Genomic DNA, 20,120 nt, shown 5'->3' with positions numbered 1-20,120 from the left:
CTGGACTTGTACGTAAATGTAAAAAAAGGGGTATAATGGCATTGTGTTGATGGGTCCTCACGTAAATGAGAGGCGGCTAAATGGAGTGAAGGAAATGGACATAGTGATGATGTTTATCGCTGGGGAAGGGGACATCATTACGCACCTTGTTAAGCCCTGCAAGCAATGCTGCGTGGACGTAATTACCCATTTAAATGAGTTTCCTGCGGCGTTGTGTTTTTTTTTTTACTTCTCAAATTAAACTCTGACACAAATATGCCGCATTCTGTTTTCTTTCATGGAAACCGCTTGACTCTCAAGTCCCTACATAGAAGCAGTTCACGTGTGCAAGTCTACCATCAGGAAAACATATTTATTAAGGTGTGTTTGCAGCGATCATAGGCTTGGCCTTTCACACATTTTCTTGAAAAATGTGAGTGTCAAAGTAGTTTTCAGTGTTCAAAAAAACTAAGGTGGAGTTTTAATGAAAACTAATAAAATACATTAGTTTTATTAGTGTCAGGAAAACTTATGTCGATGGAAGGCTCCAGGATTTCTCATTAATGCAGATTTTGCGGCTTGCGGTTGGAAATGCCTGTAGTTACAATAATATAGCGTAGAAAAGGTCAGCTTATATATTTAAAAACACAAACCTTAAGGCTTGTTTTGGCCAGGAGTTAAATCTATTTACCATGGAAGCTCACAATACCATTTGCTCTGTCATATCCAGTGTATGTCCAGAGGAATGTGCCCACTTCTGTCCCACTGGCTTAAAAATATTAAAACGAAAGCATTTGTACAATGTGTGTTGGCATGCACTGTAAGTAAACATTGACACTCTTTCAATATATTTGTCCCTCCTTACAGAAATAACAAGGGACTCGCAGGGTCTTTGGGGGGAATATATTTTTTCTTTTCAGATCTGTTGTGGCACAACAAAACCAGAGCGTTTTTCACTGAGTGAACCAAGTGAGAAAAAAGTAATTACAATTCCCTAATAATGACCATTATGATTTGAGTGCGCCAAAAAAAGTAATTTCATCCAAATTTGCTGAGAGAAAAGGTATTAATTCAAATTCATGGATATCAGTTTTTTTTTTATTGTCCTGTCTAAGTTGAACTGCAGGTTACCAGACTTGTTGCCACATTGTTAAGAGAGTTCCCAGGGCTTTCTCCCGAGTGCTGATGCTGTGCTTTTTGAATGACAGAGGGGGATGGTGGTAGGGATTCTGTGAAACATAATAACAATACTCGCTGTGAACGGAAACTTTTCCAAGCAGCCAGCTCTGACACCAGGGAAGAATGACCTTTCCAAGTGTCCTGTTTTTTTCCTAAAACAAAGAGGAAGCAGGAGGATGTTAGTTAGCATTTCCCCCATCAGATTAAATGTCAACTACTGCATGCATAATTGCATAAAAAGGAGGAAGACTTGAAGGGAACCAATTTGCTGGTGGATAGATGAATCCTGAGTTTAGTTATTCACTGCATTGCAGATATTGTCACGGTACTTCCAGTGTTGTCTGCTTTATTTTTGTTATATCTGTATGTTAGCACGGCACTTGGCTTTACAGTAATTGTAACATTGAGTGAAACTTAATTCATCTGGAAACAAAAGTATTATCCCTTTGTCACATGTCTACCTTTTTAAAAAATATCATAAACAGAGCAGACAAAAGGGAGAAAAACGTCATTGTACTACACACAAATGCTGCATTATACCGTTTTGTTTGCTCCAGTGGTGAAGCAGCCTTTCCTGTTTCTCCACTCCTTTCATTTCAACAAAATTCATACTTGCTTTTGTTTCTAGACATAAACCTGGATGCGCATTAGGGAGCGCATGTATGGGATGTTTGATGAGCACAGAGGCTCTTGGCAGGCGAGCCACTATAGCAGCAATATCGGCCGCCTCAGAGGCATGCAGCAGTATATGGCTGAGGAGCAGCAGGGAAGCGTAATTGTGCATTGTTCATCCACAGAACAGAGGCAGAGCATGTAATGAGCTGTAGCATTTTCACCAAGCCAGCCTAATGGGCTATGACCGAGTATAGGCCTCTCAGAGCCCTCGCGTTCCCTTTGCCCTGTGTGGCCAGTGTCTTGGGCCTCTTCTTTTCTTTTCTCCCATTCTCCCCCTTTTTTCTCTGCCCGATCAGCGTCAACCATTTCTTCACCCCTGTTATCCCCCTCCTTTATCTCCGCTCCCCTACCCATTGTTCCCCTGTCTGAGGAGATGGTGGGACCCCTAATGTGTTCAATGTGTGGCTCCTTTTCTCATTCATGATGTCTGTAAAGCTCTAAGCAGTCAGTCTGATTCAGGCTGACATAAATCAGAATAGCTCATTGATGGAGCACCGTATGCAGTGTGATTACATTAAAAACCCAAACACAGCTTACAAATAAAAGTTCAGGAGGAGAATTTGCTGATGTTAGGTGTAGGGGATTTGTTGTTAGAAGTCGGCTCATTTTTCTATCAAAGCTGTTTTGCATTTTGATTATCTAGTTTTCCTGAAAGCAATTCAGGTGGGCCTGCTTCGCACAGGTTTGTTTTCCTGGGATTAGGGCTTTTCAGAAAGGGCCCATGCCTGTTATTTACGCCCATATCTAGTTTCTAGGGAGGCGGGAAACCATTTCTTTGCTCGAGTGATACCAGGTCAAGTTGGAAAGACAAGAATGTGTGCCGGGGAATAGATTAGATATCTACTCTGGGCTGAGCTCGAAGGATGAAAACACTACTAATGATAATAGTTATGATTGCCTTGCAAGGGAATTGATAACAACTTCGCTCGCCTCTTTGTGCTCTCTTATGGCATCAGAAAACAATATTCAGGGTTCAGTCAGTGTCTGGCTGTGGAGCACAATGGGACGTCAGTTTTGACTTTCAGCTCACGTCCATCGTTTGACATACCAAAGCATAGGCGGCCAAGTTAATGAATGAAAAGCACTTGGCCTCTGTCAGACTGCTCTGAGTGCAGTTCTTTCCCCAGTAACCTCCTTAGTTCAAGATTACTCTCTTGTACCTTTTCTCTATTTCAGAGCTGTTCCCAGTTCAGTCTTATGGGGAGCTAGTGAGAAGGGAAGGCCCCATATATATATACTTGGCTGCGTATAACCTTTCTGCTTTAATAATAACAGAGGTTGGCTCCTCTGTCACAGCCACTATGGAGCAGAGTTTGAGTGCTCTCATCTAGTTCAAGGACTGTTAATGCGTCGACATAGATGATACACGCATGGACACATGGGAAAGAAACATTAAATATATATTAATAAATCATATAAACTATTATAAGGAAATATTAAATGTAGGAAATTAGCATATTTGTATTCTTAACAATACTTAGATGAGAAGATTGCTCTGTGACGTGTTTAGCCAAGCTTAGCACAAACAATGCAAGCGGGGGAAAACAGTTAGCTTCCCAAAATCTTTAAATATTCCCCCAAAAGAACTTGTTTTAGATTCAGAATGGAAAAAGCATAACTTTTAATGGAATATTTCTATATTATTATTGCACTGACTGGCTTTCTTGTAGAGTTACATAATAATAGACTTCTATTTTAGTCTTCATGCTAAGCTAAGCTAGCTAACCATCACCTAGATCCAGCCTCATATTTTGTGCATATATATATACATATATATGGTGTCAATCTTCTTTCTAACTCTTAACAAAAAGGAAAGTGTATTTCCTAAACAGTTGAACAATTCATTTAATGTCTTGTTGCAGAACTGTATATTTTTCTAGAACAAATTCCAGAATCCAGTCTTAGCTTTGTTTTCCTCAGTTTGCATTATCAGGCCAAAATGTTGTCCATCCTAAATGCTAATGTGTGGCTGCCCCCTTTTTGTTAGTATGCGATAGGACAGCAGACAAAATACCAAGGTGGTGGGGGAGTACAGACATGGGAGTGGTGTTCTGACTTTTCATTTGTTCGCTACCCAGTAATGATTATTTTAGCCTCTAAGCTCCAGATTTGGCCTTGTTTTGCTGTGGGAAGCAGCATCTATGGGGACAGAGCAGCCTTGCCCTGGCTGAGGAGCTTGTCTGTGGCTAAGCTGGTTGGAAACGGGAGTTAGGTACAAAGCACGGAAGACATTTTGAGTGTTGTCACAGGAGGTCAGCTGGGAAGTGAAAGGGGAGGGAAAGGCAGAATACACTGTTTAGGTGAGGACGGGTTGAGTTCCGCTACTGCATTACCCATGTTTGTTCGCCTGGTGGCTGAATGAGAGCATTTTCTAATTATAGACCTCCATCGTTTTTTCCTTGTTAGTAGTGCTGGTAACAAGCCAGTCGCCAGCTTGCATGAGCAACTGCAGAAAGCTGACTTTTGGTTTAATTTGGAGGACTAGCTATAATCCAGACTAAATCCCTTAAAGCTGAAGCCCCCTCCCTCCCCACATCCCTGTTGGATTACGGGAGTGTCTTTAAAAGGATAAGGACCTGCTTATCACTGCTTCCCTCAACACTTGTTTGGGACTTGAGATGTGGGGGAGGACATTTCATCGTCACCCAATGTGGCCAGTGTGGATATGAGTCAAAGAGATTAGGCATCTGATGACTGAGATCAATGATAATCACAATTTACAGTTTTTAAACCCTCACAGCCACAAAGACATATGGATCTTAGCATATGCCTCCACTCCCACCCCAGTGATTTTCATCAGTAAGTTAACAGAGTCCAACTAAATAAAGCGCTAAATCAGATGTCCAGCAGTTTATGAGAGCAGTGCCTTTAATCATTTTCATACAGACATTTATTAACTCTTTGACACAATGGCTCCAGCCTTTGTTGCAGAAAATTGCCTATATTTAACATTATCTCCATGTTCATCAATTTTCATAAAATAAAAATAGTCCATGCCAGTGGTGCTAATACACACAATGCCTCCATTTATTTATTTAAAGGAATAGTTTGACAGTTTGTTGTTGTGAAGAAGAATAGTTTGGCTTGTAACCCAATTTTTTCATAACATGTTTATTACTAAGCTTTATACATGCTTGTAGCTTTTTGGTTAGCTGTGTTTCAAGTCTTTACCCAAAGCTAAGCTAACTGTCTGCTGGCTCAGATATGAATGGTATCAATCTTCGCATCTCACTCTTTGCAAAAGAGTTGCCACACATTCAGAAATCTAAAACAAAAACTATGAATTTGCAGTAATGTAAAGTACTTTATTTGTCATAAATAAGATATATATAAGATATAAAAACATGCAAACAGACTTATATAGCCCAGGTGATATTGACAAACTCAGACAGTAGCTATAGAAAAGGTGTGCTGCTACCAGTTTAGGGCTGTTTGTATCACTCACTGCTAATTAAGTGTTGTTGGGAGTTGGGCGGGGGGCTTCAGGGAGTAGAGATAGACAGAGAATAGAGACCAATCTAGCACACCAAGGCATATGTGTTGTTTGAGATGCTATATTTGATCGCAATGCTGTTACTTATCTCATCGGGGTGTGATGGCGGCAAGGTGAGGGAGTGGAGCGAATTCCTGGTGGATCCAGGCTGTGAACCCTGAGCTCTCAGCTTAGGAGCAGTCTGGGAGTTACACAGAGAGCCAAGCCACATGGGGGAATTGTAGAAATAGAAGTACCTCAGTGTGTGGGTACTTGTTTACCTCAGTGTCAACATTTTTGACTCTGCTCATTAACCTGTGCAGTTGGGTGAAGTAACACATCTCTCGCTCTCTGCCTCTGTCTCTCTTTCTCTCTCACAATTAATAATGATAACTAAGGGTAAGCACAAGCACATTAAACTCAAGCTAATGAACAGATGTAACAACAGAGTGACGGGGCAACTATCACACCTCAAAGGCTGCGAATCGATTTCAGCTGATACCAGTTCACAGATACACCCTGTAGCACTTTCCTCAAATCTAATCATGGATCCATTTAAACTACGTTAGCCAGGAGTCTACTTGCCATTAAAATGGGTTTTCAATTTCTATTATTTTGAGAGCATTGGTTAAAAAATGAACCAAGTGCAGAGGTAAAGTAACAACCATACGTCTTCCATCACTGAAAGATGGAAAAGGAGAAAGAGTCTCCACGTTCATCCGAGCTCTCCACTCCTCTTGTCGCCCCCTCCCCCCTCTCTTCCTATTACCCATGCAGCCAGCATCCTCTCTAAATTGTTTTGCATGACCTTTGCTACAGTAGCTCTAATTATTACCATCACACAGGCCCTGTAAGGCACATAGCTAATTATACTGGATTTATCTGAAGGGACATTGGTGCCATTCTTCATAGACATGTCTTGGCTACCATCAGTGCGGGTGATCTAAACCCAGAATAAGGTTAATTTGGGTAATACAGTAATAGTAATTAGAGTCACAATAATTACAAGCATAGTTGTAATAACAATGAAGACCAGGTTATTAGTAATAGAGATCCGAATGAACTCACTACACATATGCAATATCTTACGTAATTGAGAAGAACGCGTTGCCAAAAAAGAGCACTGTGCAATATGCATAATGACATTATTACCCAGCCAGATTGTTGCTGTTTCCATCCCATTGCTCTGAATTGATGTTTGACAGTGGTAGTTGAAAGATATATTTCAAAGGCACTGTGGGATTACCCGTTGGTGTAGGTACCAGGACCTCTAGTCATTGCATCTCATAAAGAGTTGTTACTAGAGGAAGCGATATTTTTCAAAGCTCCAACATGAATGAAGAGGGGCAGTTGGAGCCGTCTTTTGGCTGGCGGGCAACTCATGTAATGAGCCTAAGAGGGTTCCAATTATTCCACTTGCGATCAAAAAGGAGAAGAAGATTACTTCTCTTGCCTCTTTTTTCTCTGACATTTTACACAGTAACATCTTTTGATTGGGGCTGAGGGAGAGAGGGAAAAAAAGCGATTGCTAGTGAGCGCCTGATAGTCTTGTACAGGCTCCAGCAATACTGTCTAGAAGAGACAAAGCAACGCTTTTACTGGTCATACGTTTTTTTTTTTCCCTCGTTTTTTTTCTGGATGTTTTTGTAATAAAAATACTTTTCCCAGTGCATGGTACATTAGCTTTTTCTCAGCCTATGTCACCTGCACAAGACAGAAAGGAAGCTTTTATTTGAACGGCAGCCTTTAGCTACAGTCGACTTCATGGCTGATCGCTGCCATATTTTTCCACAGAGCTATTGTAAATTGTGAGGAGGCATGTTTGGTACTCACTCACTCACTGCAGTTGTTTTCTTCCTCTGCTTAACAGTGTAAGTCATGTTCCCCGGAATACAATGGGGAGTTGAATTATTCGATTGTGTACAGATTTTTTTCCTCTCCTTTTCATTTATTAAATTCCCAGATTACAAGTAAAAAGCACATTAGACGCCCAGCAGTAACTAAAAGGATTTCTCCGCTATATGATATCAAACTATATCAGCCTAGGAGAAATAAACGGAGGGGGGGGGGGGAAACAAAAGACAAATAATATTATGTACCACTGCACTGAGACAAAGAGAACTCCAATCTGCATCAGCACAGATAAACATCCACCCCTAAGATATGTTCTTGGTAGATAACAGCTTAGTGTGTGTGTTTGCAACACGCACACACAAACACAGACGCACAAGTGCACAGAGCAGAGCTTTGATAAGCACAGAAAATTACTACATGTTGTTTATGGTGGCAGAACAAAAGGATTCAAGGTATTCATTTCAAGAAATCAAGCTGTGGAAAGGTGGATGCGGGGTCTAAGATGCATTTCAATGGGATAGATTTGACTTCATAATATAGACATAATTAGGAGGAAACATGATATCTGCTTGAGTGTGTCCCTCTGTGTGTGTGTTTGTGTGTGCCTGAGGTCTGGGAATACAGTGCCTCGCCTTCCCCTGTGGATCCACTGCAAGGGTAGGAGGCAGAGATCCACCGTCTGTTGCTGTTTTCCGTGACCCCATATATCCCCCCGCAGTGAAAAACGATGTTTGCCCCCAAAGACGGCCCTAATACAAATTAAATTAAATTGAATGAAGTCAGTGCGCCTAATCCCTGTGTGTTTCAGCTGCTGAAACACCGCCCCCTCCCTCACGAATGAGTGGGTCAAGCCCGCTGCATCTGGCCCCCTCTCCACTGCCCCTGCTCTCAAGCTGCTAGGCTCCCAGTCCCTGACGGAGACGACAGCAGGCCCCGCTCCGACTGTCTGCCCCACTGAGACTGCATGTGTGTGTTTGTGTATGAACACGTGTGTTTCACTGTCAGACTGTGTTGCATTCTTCCCTTTCTGACTCCGACGGTGTTTATTCCATTTTGCTTGTTTTGCCTGTGTGCTTTTCTTCAAGAAAGATTTATTTTTGTTTGTGACTGGCTTACACATTTCACGCACACATTTCATGGTCTGGATTTTTTTAAATTGACAGTTAAATGTAAAATAAAGAGTTCACATCTCTCAGACAATATACTAAACAGCAGTGTAATGTAAAACAAACACTAGCGTCGGACCACGAAGCGTTGGATGTTGTTTTGTTCTGCCTATGCCCTGATGGCAGCCTGTCACAATCCTGTTAACAAGCTGGATTTACAGATGCGGTGGTGATGTGCAAGCAACTAATACTCTGCTGTCAATCCCGGTGCTGACAGCTGCCTAGAAAGACCATCCCAAATATTACCAGCAGATGTGCTTCACGTTGAAGCACCAGCAAACAGGATCAAAAAGCTAACTAGGCTTCCATAGTTCAATCACTGATAGGAGTAGCTTTGTTGTGACGCGACCTAAAATATCTTGTGTGCCCATCTGTTTAATAAAAAGCCCCTTTCTATGATACATACTTTGGCATTAAGCCTGATTGTCCACCCCTGATCTGAGCACCAGCTCTGCATCAACTGAGTTTTAGCAGCTGGTGTACACAGATATTATGTTTTGGGGGGTTGTGGGCTTGGAGGGTGGGTGGCTTTTTGATGAGCTGGAGTCTGGAGTACATGTTTGTGTGTGTGTGTGTGGGTTGCGAATCTGAGCACCTGCACACATGCCCTTTGAAAAGCTCCATCACCCCTCCATCCAGCCAACACGCAGTGTAAACATGGTTTGTTTGAGCGAGTGGCCTGGGGTAGTTGGATTAATGAGCACTGATGAAGTTCCACTTGTATCCTGGGTGCTGCCTCCCTATTTGCTGGAGTGGCTGTGATGCGGTAGTGTGTCTGGAGGCGGTGACTCATTCCCTTTACCCAGTGTCAGATTAAGGCATGTCAATAAACAGACCCACTCAATCCATCTCCGAGTGACTGCATCCGCTCACAGAGCCTCCCAGTCTGTAATGAGCTGCTGCAAATCTCCATCCAACTAAAATGTCTGGAAAGATGCCTTGTCACAGTGAGCGAGAGAAAAAGAGCAAGGGAGGGAGAAGGAGAGGCAGACAGAGAGACTACAGCAGCACCGATGTGACTGGCAGCCATCGTTAAAGCACGCTCCATCGTGCTGTAGAGTGCAAGTTGATCAGCTCTCCTCGCAGATACACAGATTTCTCATTTCCACCGTCCTCGTGTGTATTGAGTTAATCAAAAATTAATTCTAAGTTTACTGATTTCAAAAGTGACTCAAACTTATGCTGTTTATTCAGTCACAGCTCTGATGTAAGCATTTAAGGGGACCGTGTTTACATATTCTGCAGTGTTTCTGAATGTTTATTTTTATGGTCCAGCCCAGGGGAGGTGGGAGAAACCTTTGGGAATTCCTTGTGCACTCATTTAGCGTGCCCCCCCTCCCCCTCAACACTGGCTAATATAGGGCACAACTGAGAAGAGAAAATGCTATCTAGTAATTGTCTCACTCAGATTAAATGACTGCTAAAAACATATGCTTGTAGTGCTTATTCCCAGAGGGTGCAGAAAACCACAAAGTCTACCTGGATTAAATGTTGCCCTCAACATTTCCAGAGCCGTTTTTAAAAAAAATCACCACCTACCTCTCTCGTGTGGCGCCATACACACATTAATGGATTTTTGGATGAGAGGAGTGTGAAAACTTTTCAGTCTGACATCGAAATTAAAGAAAATCCCTCAAGACTTGCCTAAAGGGGAAGTTCCTGCCATTTAAGTTTGATTAGGCTCCACGGGCTTTAAGAAAAGTAAGCCGATTTCTTTTAGGAAAAAGCGCCATAAAAAAAGATAGTCAAGTAACCCCCTCCACCCCACCTCCCTGTTTTACTATGTAAAACCATGAATCGTAATCTTATAGAGATGCTCAGGTTTTCTTTCAGACTTTGAGATGGAATAAGACTGAAAACGCATGCAGACCTAAACAGGTGTTAAAAAAAAAAAACTCCATATCTAGCCTTCTGTGCCTCGTAGACCCCTATTCATTCCAAGTGGATACTATTACTCCATCTGAAAGGCTTAAAAGCACCAGCCTTGTCTCTTAAGACAAAGACATAACAAAAACACCGACCCCGGAACCCACACAGCCACCAACAGTTTGAAACATGTTGGTTCAGGGCAGTGATTCCCTGGTAAGACAACAGCTCTGACTTAAGCCTCTTTAGCGTCAGCCGACTCCGCTGGAATGCAGACGTCTGCATAGGGGGCCTATTATTTAAAATCTTTTCATCATGCTGAATGGGAGGGAAATAGCTTTGACGTTGAGAAGCTCATGAATAATGAATGTTGTTTCTATCAATGTATGTATAATTAATCACATCTCTACTAACTGGACTTGTGTGGAGCCTGTAGGCCTGAGTGACATGGAGACTGGTCTGGACTATTGTCTGTGTTTCAGAATAAAAGACAGCCGCACTATCTGCAGTTTCCTATGTGGGGGTGAGACACAGGTGGAACAAGCAATAGTTGTGGTACTTTGGCCTTTTTCCTCACTTTACTAGGGCACTGGGGTGATTGTTTTGCTCAGAATGAGCAAATATTTGTTCAGTTTCACACGGAAAGACAACAAAAATGAGGAGGAAATGCTAGCAGGAAGTGGTGTTGTGTTTACGTATCTGTTTCATTGTGTTTCAGAAAAGCTGTCATTTAGTTTGCTCAAACAATACTCAACACAAAACACATGTGGTCAAGGACACAAGTGACCTCATGAAGGCATTTAATTCACTTTTCCTTTTTTTTCTTTTTTATCGCGTCACAATGACTGTGGGAATTTACAAGCTACAGCGCAGCCAGGAAGCTTTTAGAAACCTTTTCTCCACAGAATCACTCACTTTCATAACATGATTGATTCCCAAATGGGCCACTGGGTTTGGGGTGAATTGATGGGTGATGAAGTGAAATGATGCAGAGAATGTGGCAGGTTATTTGTCACACATGTACCCTTCTGTCACAATTGATTGTGTATAATTTGAGTTTGCAGGGGAGCCAGTTGATATTAAATGGTAACAACTCTCTGTATTCATCACAGCAGCCCCCCTTTAGCAGGCAGAAATAGAAAATGTAATCTCATCCACAACCATGGTTGTGCCTCAGGCACTCTTTCACCCTTTTTACCACTGATCCTCCCTCAGGGGCCCTGCCCTCTATAAAGGAAGAGGGAAATCTATAATCTAGCAGATGGCAGAGGATCTATGGGAAATTCTATAATCAGAAAGATGGTGGTGATGATGGTCTTCGGGGTAGAGGGCAGAAGGGGGGTGGGGGGTTACAGCAACACAGGGTCTGAAACTCACATGTTAAACAAAATATAAACCCACCCAGTGCAGGTGCCTTGGTGGTATGTGTCTTCGTCATGGGTGTCACACAGACTGAATGTGAGCTGCTTTGAGGTGCTGCACCCAGAGGCATGGTGGTCGTGCGCCAGCTCAACCCTGCAAGTCAGGGATTGTCAGAGCAGTGCTTTTGGAGGGAAGCGGAAAGAGAGAGAGTCTGTGTGTGCAAGAATGTGAATGTGCAAGAGGCTCAAAGTGAAGCATTTCTTTTCATAGTCACAGTGTATAGGATGAGAAAGTCACCCGCAGACACACACACTCGTCTGCATCCGCACTGCAAAATTACACGAGGGGAATACATGCATCTGTAAACAGGCAGTTTGAGACACTGACCATCCTTCATCCGGCAAAGTTTTCGCTCCAATTTCCTTCTAGCTCTTAATATTTTTTTTTACCCACTTTTAACATTACCACAAACCGAACCTAGCTGGATAATGAAGCCTTTTTATTTTCTAATTGCAGCTGGCTTGCCCCCTGGATCTCTTTCTCCTCATCTCTTCCTTTAGCAATGGGATATCAATAACAAGGCACATTATGTGTAACATTTCCTTCCGGGACCAAGGGGAGTCCGTGAGCGTGCTGCAGCAACAATAAATGAAGACTGAGGCACAACCTCAGACTTCTCAAACGCAGAATGAAGCAGCAAAATTCGATCTGACAGTTTTAATTGATTCTGTCTAGTCTGTTGCTCTGTATTTTAAAACTGCATTTTAGTGTGGCATTTTGTGTCCACAACAAGCGTGGCTGGATGTTTTTTGTCAGCTAAATTGATGACATTAAAGAGTTGCATCCATGACAGACATGAAACACTCCCTTCTGTAATCAATTTTTCTTCCTTTTTTTGTACAACCCACCCCGCCCTGCTTAAATACCTTCTATTTTTAAACAGTTTAAGTCACATTTAATAGATACAGTTTATCTCAAATGTTAAAAGATTGAACAAATGCGTCTGTGTTGAGCAAGGTTTAATTCTGTAATTTAGTAAATGGTAATTATTCCAGACAAAGATACAGCCTGGCAAAGATTGCTAATCAAAATTGCAATATTCTGGTTCCATGTTAGTCCAGAAAAAGAAAACTATGTCTATAAAGGAAATTCCTGAGTAAAAAACAATTTGCTGATAGCGTCATCTCATGCATCCCATTTTTAAAAATAAAATGTTATTAATGCATGTGGCTGCATCTGTCCATATTCTTCTAGCTTGATTCCCTGTTTAAATGTTATACTGTGCTATCAGCCTCGATAATACATACAGTAGGGCAGCTGTGTGACATTTTTTTCTCTCTTTTTCTCCCCTATCTCTGTGACATCTGCTGAACTTGTCGGGTGTTTACTGGTGTAACAACTGGCGTCTTCACTCCCTCACCCCTCCTCTTCTCTCTGGTGCTCCCCATGCCCCCACACAATGAATACACTTGCATCCAGACTACAGAACCAATTGTCACGCTGGGAGGAAGGCAAATCAAATCTTACGGCAGCAACTAGGCGAGGAGATTGCTTTTCCTCTCTGTGGCAGAGAAGCAAGCCCATCGTCCCTGTGCCTCAGGTTTTACTGGAGAGAAAGAAGCAAAGGGTGAAAAGGGGAAAGCTACTGGGCTGCAGCAGCTGGACGGCAAGCCTCCCGCAGGTCAAGTCTCACCCATTTCCTCCCATCTTCACCCTCTCTCTCTCTCTCCACTCTCTTTCCACTTCCCTCCCCACTCATCCTGACACTACCTATCAGTCACCCAGCGACATCGGGGACTACATTCCTCCCTCCAGTCCTCCAGATGAAACGGAACAATAATTACGGGGATAGAGTGGCTCTGGCCGCCAAACTGGGGCCGCTCAGATCACAACAACACATTGTCCAACCTGATTAAGGAGCCATTTGTGGCGTCCTCGCTGTAGTTAAGCAGTCCTCATCCTCTTGCCTGAAACTTGACCTCCCAGCAAGATCTATTGTCCTCCAATTTGAGGTCGTTCAGAAATGTGGGGGCAGACATTACATTTCTTTACAGGAAGCCTGGGCTAATGCATCCGATTCTACCTCAGAATAGGCATTTTGAGTGACTCATCAATGCCCAAGGTTATGCCCTCACATGTTGGGTGTTTGTTTATTTCCACTGACAATTTGATGAATAGAGGAAATGTGGTTATCTCCACTGAATCCCCTGATTAATGAGCAGCTGCTGTGTTGAAGATGAGCAAAAACACTGAATGGTTGAATAGAGTGTGCTTTGGTTGTACCTCCTAAAAAGCGCTCCATGTAAAAACCCTGATAGAGAATTGCATTATGGAAAGTACAGTTCCATTTCTGGACTGGAACACCTTGAGAGAAGGGGCATACTGCTCCTTCCTCCTCAGGCCGTGCTCACACAGAACCTGCCATCCAAACCAATTACAGGCTGCAGCCAGAGTGACATTCACAAGAAATTTTCTATCTTGTCTTTTAAATGAAGTTTTCCCCTTGTTACTCATGCCTTGCATTTTCATTAGTCTCTCACTGGATGCGCAGCCACTGTAGAGGATGAGGCAGTTTAATTTGTGTTCACTGGGACCAAAGTGGAGTGCAGGTGGAACTCAAAACATATGCATATACAGTATGTTTACTGTAACATAGAAACATTATTGATCTATAATAACCATACCTTATTTTAAGGAAAAGATAGTAACACATATACGTTTGTAAAATGTGGCATGATTTATAAATTAATTAAAAAATATGTGGTAATCTTCAATTAATGATTCATCAGAGTTAGAGTTTGTTGTCACTGTTACCTTTGATATTTAATGGAGGCAAGCTGAACAGGAACAAAAGGAGTCAGGGGTAATACAAGAGAACAAACATAGTGTGCTCCAAATTAAGGGCTAATAATAAAATGTTAATTAAATTCCTTTTTATGAATTATCTTCTCTATAGTAATGAGTTAAAGTTTAATTAGGGGTAAATGGTAAAAAGGAGATGGAATGGTGCTAACCTTCAACACAAACACACTGCATCATAAATGAGCCAATCCCAATCAGAGGCCTGCCCTTGCATTGTTGCTTTTCATTACAGAGTCAGTACAGGAGGTGGGATGGCAAACAACAGCTTATCCCCTAATGATTGAAGGTAGACCTATGCTCTTTTGAGGATATTGAAAGATAACTAGAAGTTCCTTAAAGTTTACAAGAACCAAAGACACAAGACCAGCGTCCGCATCAGTCTGATAATAATGCTGCTCAGCATATATGTTGTCTTTGAAGGCATGAGAACAAGGCATCAATACCAGGAATCTAAACAAACAAGGACATGTATTTGTTAGCATTAACAAGCTCCTGCATTTTTCATAGACTGCAAACAGGTCATTGGAGCTATTTGCCAGAGGTAAACACCACACATTGGCTGCTGTGATCTGCCAGCATCACTTTTTTTAAATTCCCGTATTTATTTATTTCAAAAGTGATCCAAGAAGACTGGGACTATAATGTTTGACATTTCCTCCGCTCTTGCCGTCCTCACTGCGCGGCAACGTGGTTTCACTTCCACAGCAACACTGGAAAAAGTTCAAAAGGTTCAACTCCATTAACATCTAATAAGAGGAGTGTTTGCACAGTTGATCCAAATCTGTTTGGTCACCATGTATGACAGCTGCGCAGGGCGGCTGCTACCTCACCAGCAGGCCTGCATCAAACATGTAGTTCACTTGATAATCAGCAATTGTGCTCCAGTGCCTGCATTAACCTCTCTTATCATAGGGGTGACTTTTTTTTTCAACAGGGCTTTGATATGGGTACTGTAGACTTCCCTCGGAAGTCAGCCATTGACTCGCAGCTTTTATCAGGATACAGTATCTGCGCTTGTGGAATTTTAAGTGAAGGCTCTGCTTTCTTTCTGCAGAAAACACCTGCATCTTATCAAACTTTGTCGAAAGGGTCGTATCCTGGCTTTTCGCAGGACTGAGAAAGTCCTCTGAGAGGCTTTGATACCCTTTGGCCCTCTGACATCTTACCTAGTGTGAGTAGATGCTTGGCAGACACAGGAGGGGCTACCTGCTCAGTGTACACTAACTCCTCTGTCCATGTGCTCTTACTCGTCAGACATTCTCCTTGCTAAATAAATGTTGAAAAAAAAAAGAATGTAGGATGCCTTTGAACTGTGTTCTCTAATGTGGGTCAGAGATCTATCGTATGCATATTCTGAACGCCTTTTCATCTGCAATTGCAGAGTTAAGATTCCCTTGGTACACTCTTAATTTCATCTACTTCTTTTGCAGTTATTTATTTAATATTCCTACATTAATGTCTTCTCAAACATGGTAAAAGTGAAGAGTTCAGAGAAGAAAAAAGGGAAACTTTTCTTCTCCCTCTGTCTGCATGATAGTCTGTCCGCCCTAATGACTCCATTTTAAAGACAGTGGGCTGACCGGCAGTGAAGGGGAGGGAGCAAGGGATCGAGAGCGGGGAGGGTGAAGAGGAGAAGAGAGGCTGCGCTCACTGCAGCACTCTCCTCAGCTCTCAACTCCCAGTCAGCTTCTCTGTGTGTGTGCTTTGAAAGAGAATAGGATTCAGCCCTTTGAAAGCCGAGGCTGCTCACCGGGGCCTTTGTGTAAAATAACATTTCTACTGAAAGCCAATTACTGGTAACATTATTTTGGTTGCTTCCATTATTAAAAGTACCTCTCTCTGTTGCCCCCCCATCATCTCTCAAACACAACCCCCACCCCCACCACCCCCCACCCCCTGCATTGCTCTGTTACAGACGGAGAATTATTCCATTGACTCCAGTTACGTGAACAGCAGAGCCCACCTCATTAAAAGGTATGTCTTGATTAGGAATTGTTACCAGCACCTCGTTACCATTGTTATCTGTAATTGTTTTATCTAATGAGTGCACAGCTACCGTTGCAGCAGTTTGCAAGTGTTCCTGCATGTTTTTCATTCAGTATAATTGCAATGGGAGGATAAGATTTTGGGATAAATAGAATTACTCCATAATGCGTTTAGTAGACACTTGTTGAAATGAGCCACAAACTCATACTTTCAGATTATTAGATCACACAGAGCAGCGGAATCAGAAAGTAATGATTTTCATATTTACAGATAACCTCATTACTATTCTGTAATTCGGTTCATTAGCAACGCATGTGGTTTGAATTGCATCAGGTTACAGCATAAAAAACAGCTACTCAATGATTAAATGATATTCAAGAAATTTCTCCATCTACTGTTTTTCAAGACAGCAGTTTCATGAATAGTCAATATTTGTGTCCTTTTTTTTTTCTTGGGTGAAGAAGTGAAGAACAAATGTTTTCACTGTGCTTTGTATTTCAGTCCACTTGTACCAGGATATTAGCTAGAGGGTTAGGAGTTTGGATGTGGGTCATATAATAAATCCCTCCAGCCATTGAGGTTTTTTGTAACCAGGCTCACTTCGAAAACTACAATTCTCCCTTTTTACCTGCAGCTATGGTACATTCCAGCCTTTCTTTTGTTTGAGGCCATCCTGGCCTTTTGAAAAGCCATTATGGCAATTTCCCTCCCAAAAGATTCCCTGTATTAATGTAAACAAAGAGCATTCAAGTGTGGGCCTCTGCAGCACACTACAAAGAAATCCCCTCAGGAGCCAGTGAGCCTATGGTCTGGGACAGGTGCAATTACAGTGATAACATCAGAGAGCCAGCATTACCTGCAGTCCTCTCTCCCAGGCTGGAGAATGTGAGGCTTGGGCTGGGGGAATGCAGCTACCTTGTACTGTCCTTCACTTCTTCTACCTTTCTCTTTGTTTGAACACATTTGTTTACTCTCATTTTCTCCTCTATCTATTGTTTTCTCTCCTTTCCAATCTCTTTCTCACACCTATATGAACTCATTCATATATATTTTTGTCCTCTCCTGCGAGAACACATGTTCATATATTCACCCCTATTTAGTGTTGTTTGTAAAGCAGAATTTGTTCCAGTGGGATGGAAATCAAATGAAGGGAAATCACGCTGTTACTGTGCAGCTGTTGATTGTGCCCCCCCCACCCCACCCTCTTTATTGACTGTGAGCCCCAAACAAGACAGATGCTCAGTTTGTATGCTTCCAGCGTTTCCCGCATCCATCTTCCTTCCAGGAATTCCTGATTACTGCAGTATTTGTTTGATTGTAGTGAGTGAGTGCCTCCTGTTTGTTCGATGCGATGTCCTTGAAGTCAGTGCATCCATCCAAAATGTCTCTGTCTAAAATACCCCATAGCCGCCATTCGTTTAAAAATGTCCACTTAATCCAAAAAGGCTCTCAACAGATTTAAACTTCCTCCTTATTTCATGGTTACTACAAGCTAGAAGCTGAAGTAAGTATTTTTTCTTTGCAATTGCGACGTTTTTAACAAAGACTTAAAATTGAAAAACAAAATAATATTAGAACTATTCATCTGTTTTGAATTCTTGGAAATAGACTACGTAAAAGGGCAAAGAACTTACCGAAAGGACATAAAAGAGGGGACAAAGAGAGAAAGACGGACAGCTCATCACAAACCATCAGAGACACCGGGACGAAGGAGAGCATGTGAGAGAAGGAGATGTGACAGTTAATCAACATTTCCCTCTCCTCCCTCCTGGCCCCCATGTAGCACATCGACATTCAAGGACCTGGAGGGGAACAGTCTGAAGGACAGCGGCCACGAGGAGAGCGACCAGACCGACAGTGAACATGATGTCCAGAGAGGACACTATGTTGACACGGCTGTCAATGATGTGCTGAACATGACTGTCCCCCCCAATGTTTGCCAGCTGCCAGACCAAGGTAAGAAAACCTCTGCTTGTACACAAGTGTGTGTGTGTGTGTGTGTGTGTCTGTGTGTGTGTGTGCTGCAGTATGTGTGTTTAAAGGACTTCAGCATCCTTTGGAGTGTGCTTTGCCAGTTTCAAGATAAGACCAATGTGTATTTGTGTCCGCGCCCAAGTCTGTTTTTATGCCCCTGGAGCATCTTTTAAGGTGCATTATGCCCATTGCAGGCTTCAGATGTGCAAGTATGAATAACATCACAGTTTTTTTGTCTTTGATGTCCTGCTAGAGCAGCTAATGTGAGGGATCTCTGACAGCTAAGGCTACCCTTTGATACAGGCTTAGGCAACATTATTGACTGATAGTAGCCATGTCTGCTCCTGAAGTGGGGCCGACTTCAGATGTGCTTGAATGGCAGCAATTAGGGCTCACAAAGGTAGAAGGTGGAAATCTACATATCTCCACGTGCCCTCATCCATTATTCAGCGGGATCATTTAGCAGGGAATTAATGTTGATGTTTCATTTCTGACTCACCGTTTAAAAAGACATCCACTTGGTTGGCAGAAGTCAGTGTAAGGGTCATGTTCGTTCTTAACTACTGCCAGTCAGACTGAGGAAGAGAGTGGGTCAGCAAGAGGGAGAGAGAGTGGAGAAAGCAGGATAACGCTGTCTGGAGCATGCCAGGATGTTACTATATGCACCTGAGGGTATTTACTGAGCTCAAAGGAAACACCACATGCACAGGTGCAACAGCTCAGCAGAGCACAGGAGTCAGCGTGTGTGTGTGAAAATTGCAGACATTTTAGGATGACTCACATACGCAATTTTAGTCTGAGTGAGGAGGAAATGCCGGACATTTTATTTTAAAAGCACACTCTTGAGGACAGCTCTCACAGATCTCACTCGTTCAGTATCTGAACTTTACATTTGCACTGTGCTCCAATTTGGGAACTTGTGTGCCAAATTTAGTTTCTCTTCCCTCAGCTAACGTCGACATAATTTTGGTTCCTTTTTACTAACACTGCCCTAGTAAGGCTGTCTACTTGCCTCACAACTCTACTTTCTTCCTCCTCAGCTCATATAGGGGAGAAATTTTAATGAGCAAGAGATAACAAAAAGGAATCATACTTTATAAAAATGCATAAAGGAGTGAAGATTATGTGATATTTTATTTAATTATTTATCTATCTATTTTTTTTTTAATCAGTGGACTGTGAAGTGTGTGGGTGTGGTTGAAGAAGCAGTAACAGACATGTGTAGGCTCTTTCCTTGCCTGGTCCCTGGCATGTTTAACCAACCAGACGCTTTACATGGAGCAATTTGGCTGCTGATGTTGTTTGACTGGGTAATAATAACATTAGACAACCTACACTCTATAATCTAGACTAGAGTCATACAAATGGAGCTGCCTACATTGCCGGTCGCCCATTAGAAATACAGATAGACGTATAGAGGGTCAGGGTGTATGTTGACCATTAGAATCAACTTGCACGGGTAATGAACAATGACAAGTGAATTTGCTGACAATTGGTTGCCAGCTGAAATTACTTCACAACCCGCAAAGCTCCCTGTGCCTTAAAAATGCATGCTGACAGGTCTTCAAGTAGTGGGATCTCATTATCGGAGACAATTAGAAATGATGTACATGAAGAATATTACAAGTGGGGAAAGCTCTCCGAGGCAGTTCTTTTTTCATTAACACCGCCAGTGATTGTATCTGTTTCAGCAAAATGGATGCATGCCTCCTGAATGTGTAATGCTGCAACACATTGCTGGTAAA

At 42.3% G+C, this 20,120-nt stretch overlaps 1 protein-coding gene across 8 annotated transcripts in view; it reads left to right on the top strand.

Annotated features, from left to right (window-relative positions):
- Positions 1–20,120, top strand: part of pcdh19 (protocadherin 19) — a 53,825-nt gene that overhangs the window by 12,732 nt on the left and 20,973 nt on the right. For 4 of the 8 annotated variants that reach the window (XM_051419734.1, XM_051419736.1, XM_051419738.1 and 1 more), the window contains 2 exons: positions 16,331–16,390; positions 18,174–18,357. In XM_051419734.1, coding sequence (XP_051275694.1) covers positions 16,331–16,390; positions 18,174–18,357 — 244 coding nt within the window. The remainder of the gene's footprint in view (positions 1–16,330; positions 16,391–18,173; positions 18,358–20,120) is intronic. The other 4 variants (XM_051419740.1, XM_051419739.1, XM_051419735.1 and 1 more) reach the window with 1 other exon arrangement.

This window comes from Dicentrarchus labrax, unplaced genomic scaffold, assembly GCF_905237075.1.
Source record: "Dicentrarchus labrax unplaced genomic scaffold, dlabrax2021, whole genome shotgun sequence".
In the NCBI taxonomy this organism is placed as follows: Eukaryota; Metazoa; Chordata; class Actinopteri; family Moronidae; genus Dicentrarchus; species Dicentrarchus labrax.
This window is presented reverse-complemented; position numbering and strand designations above follow the sequence as displayed.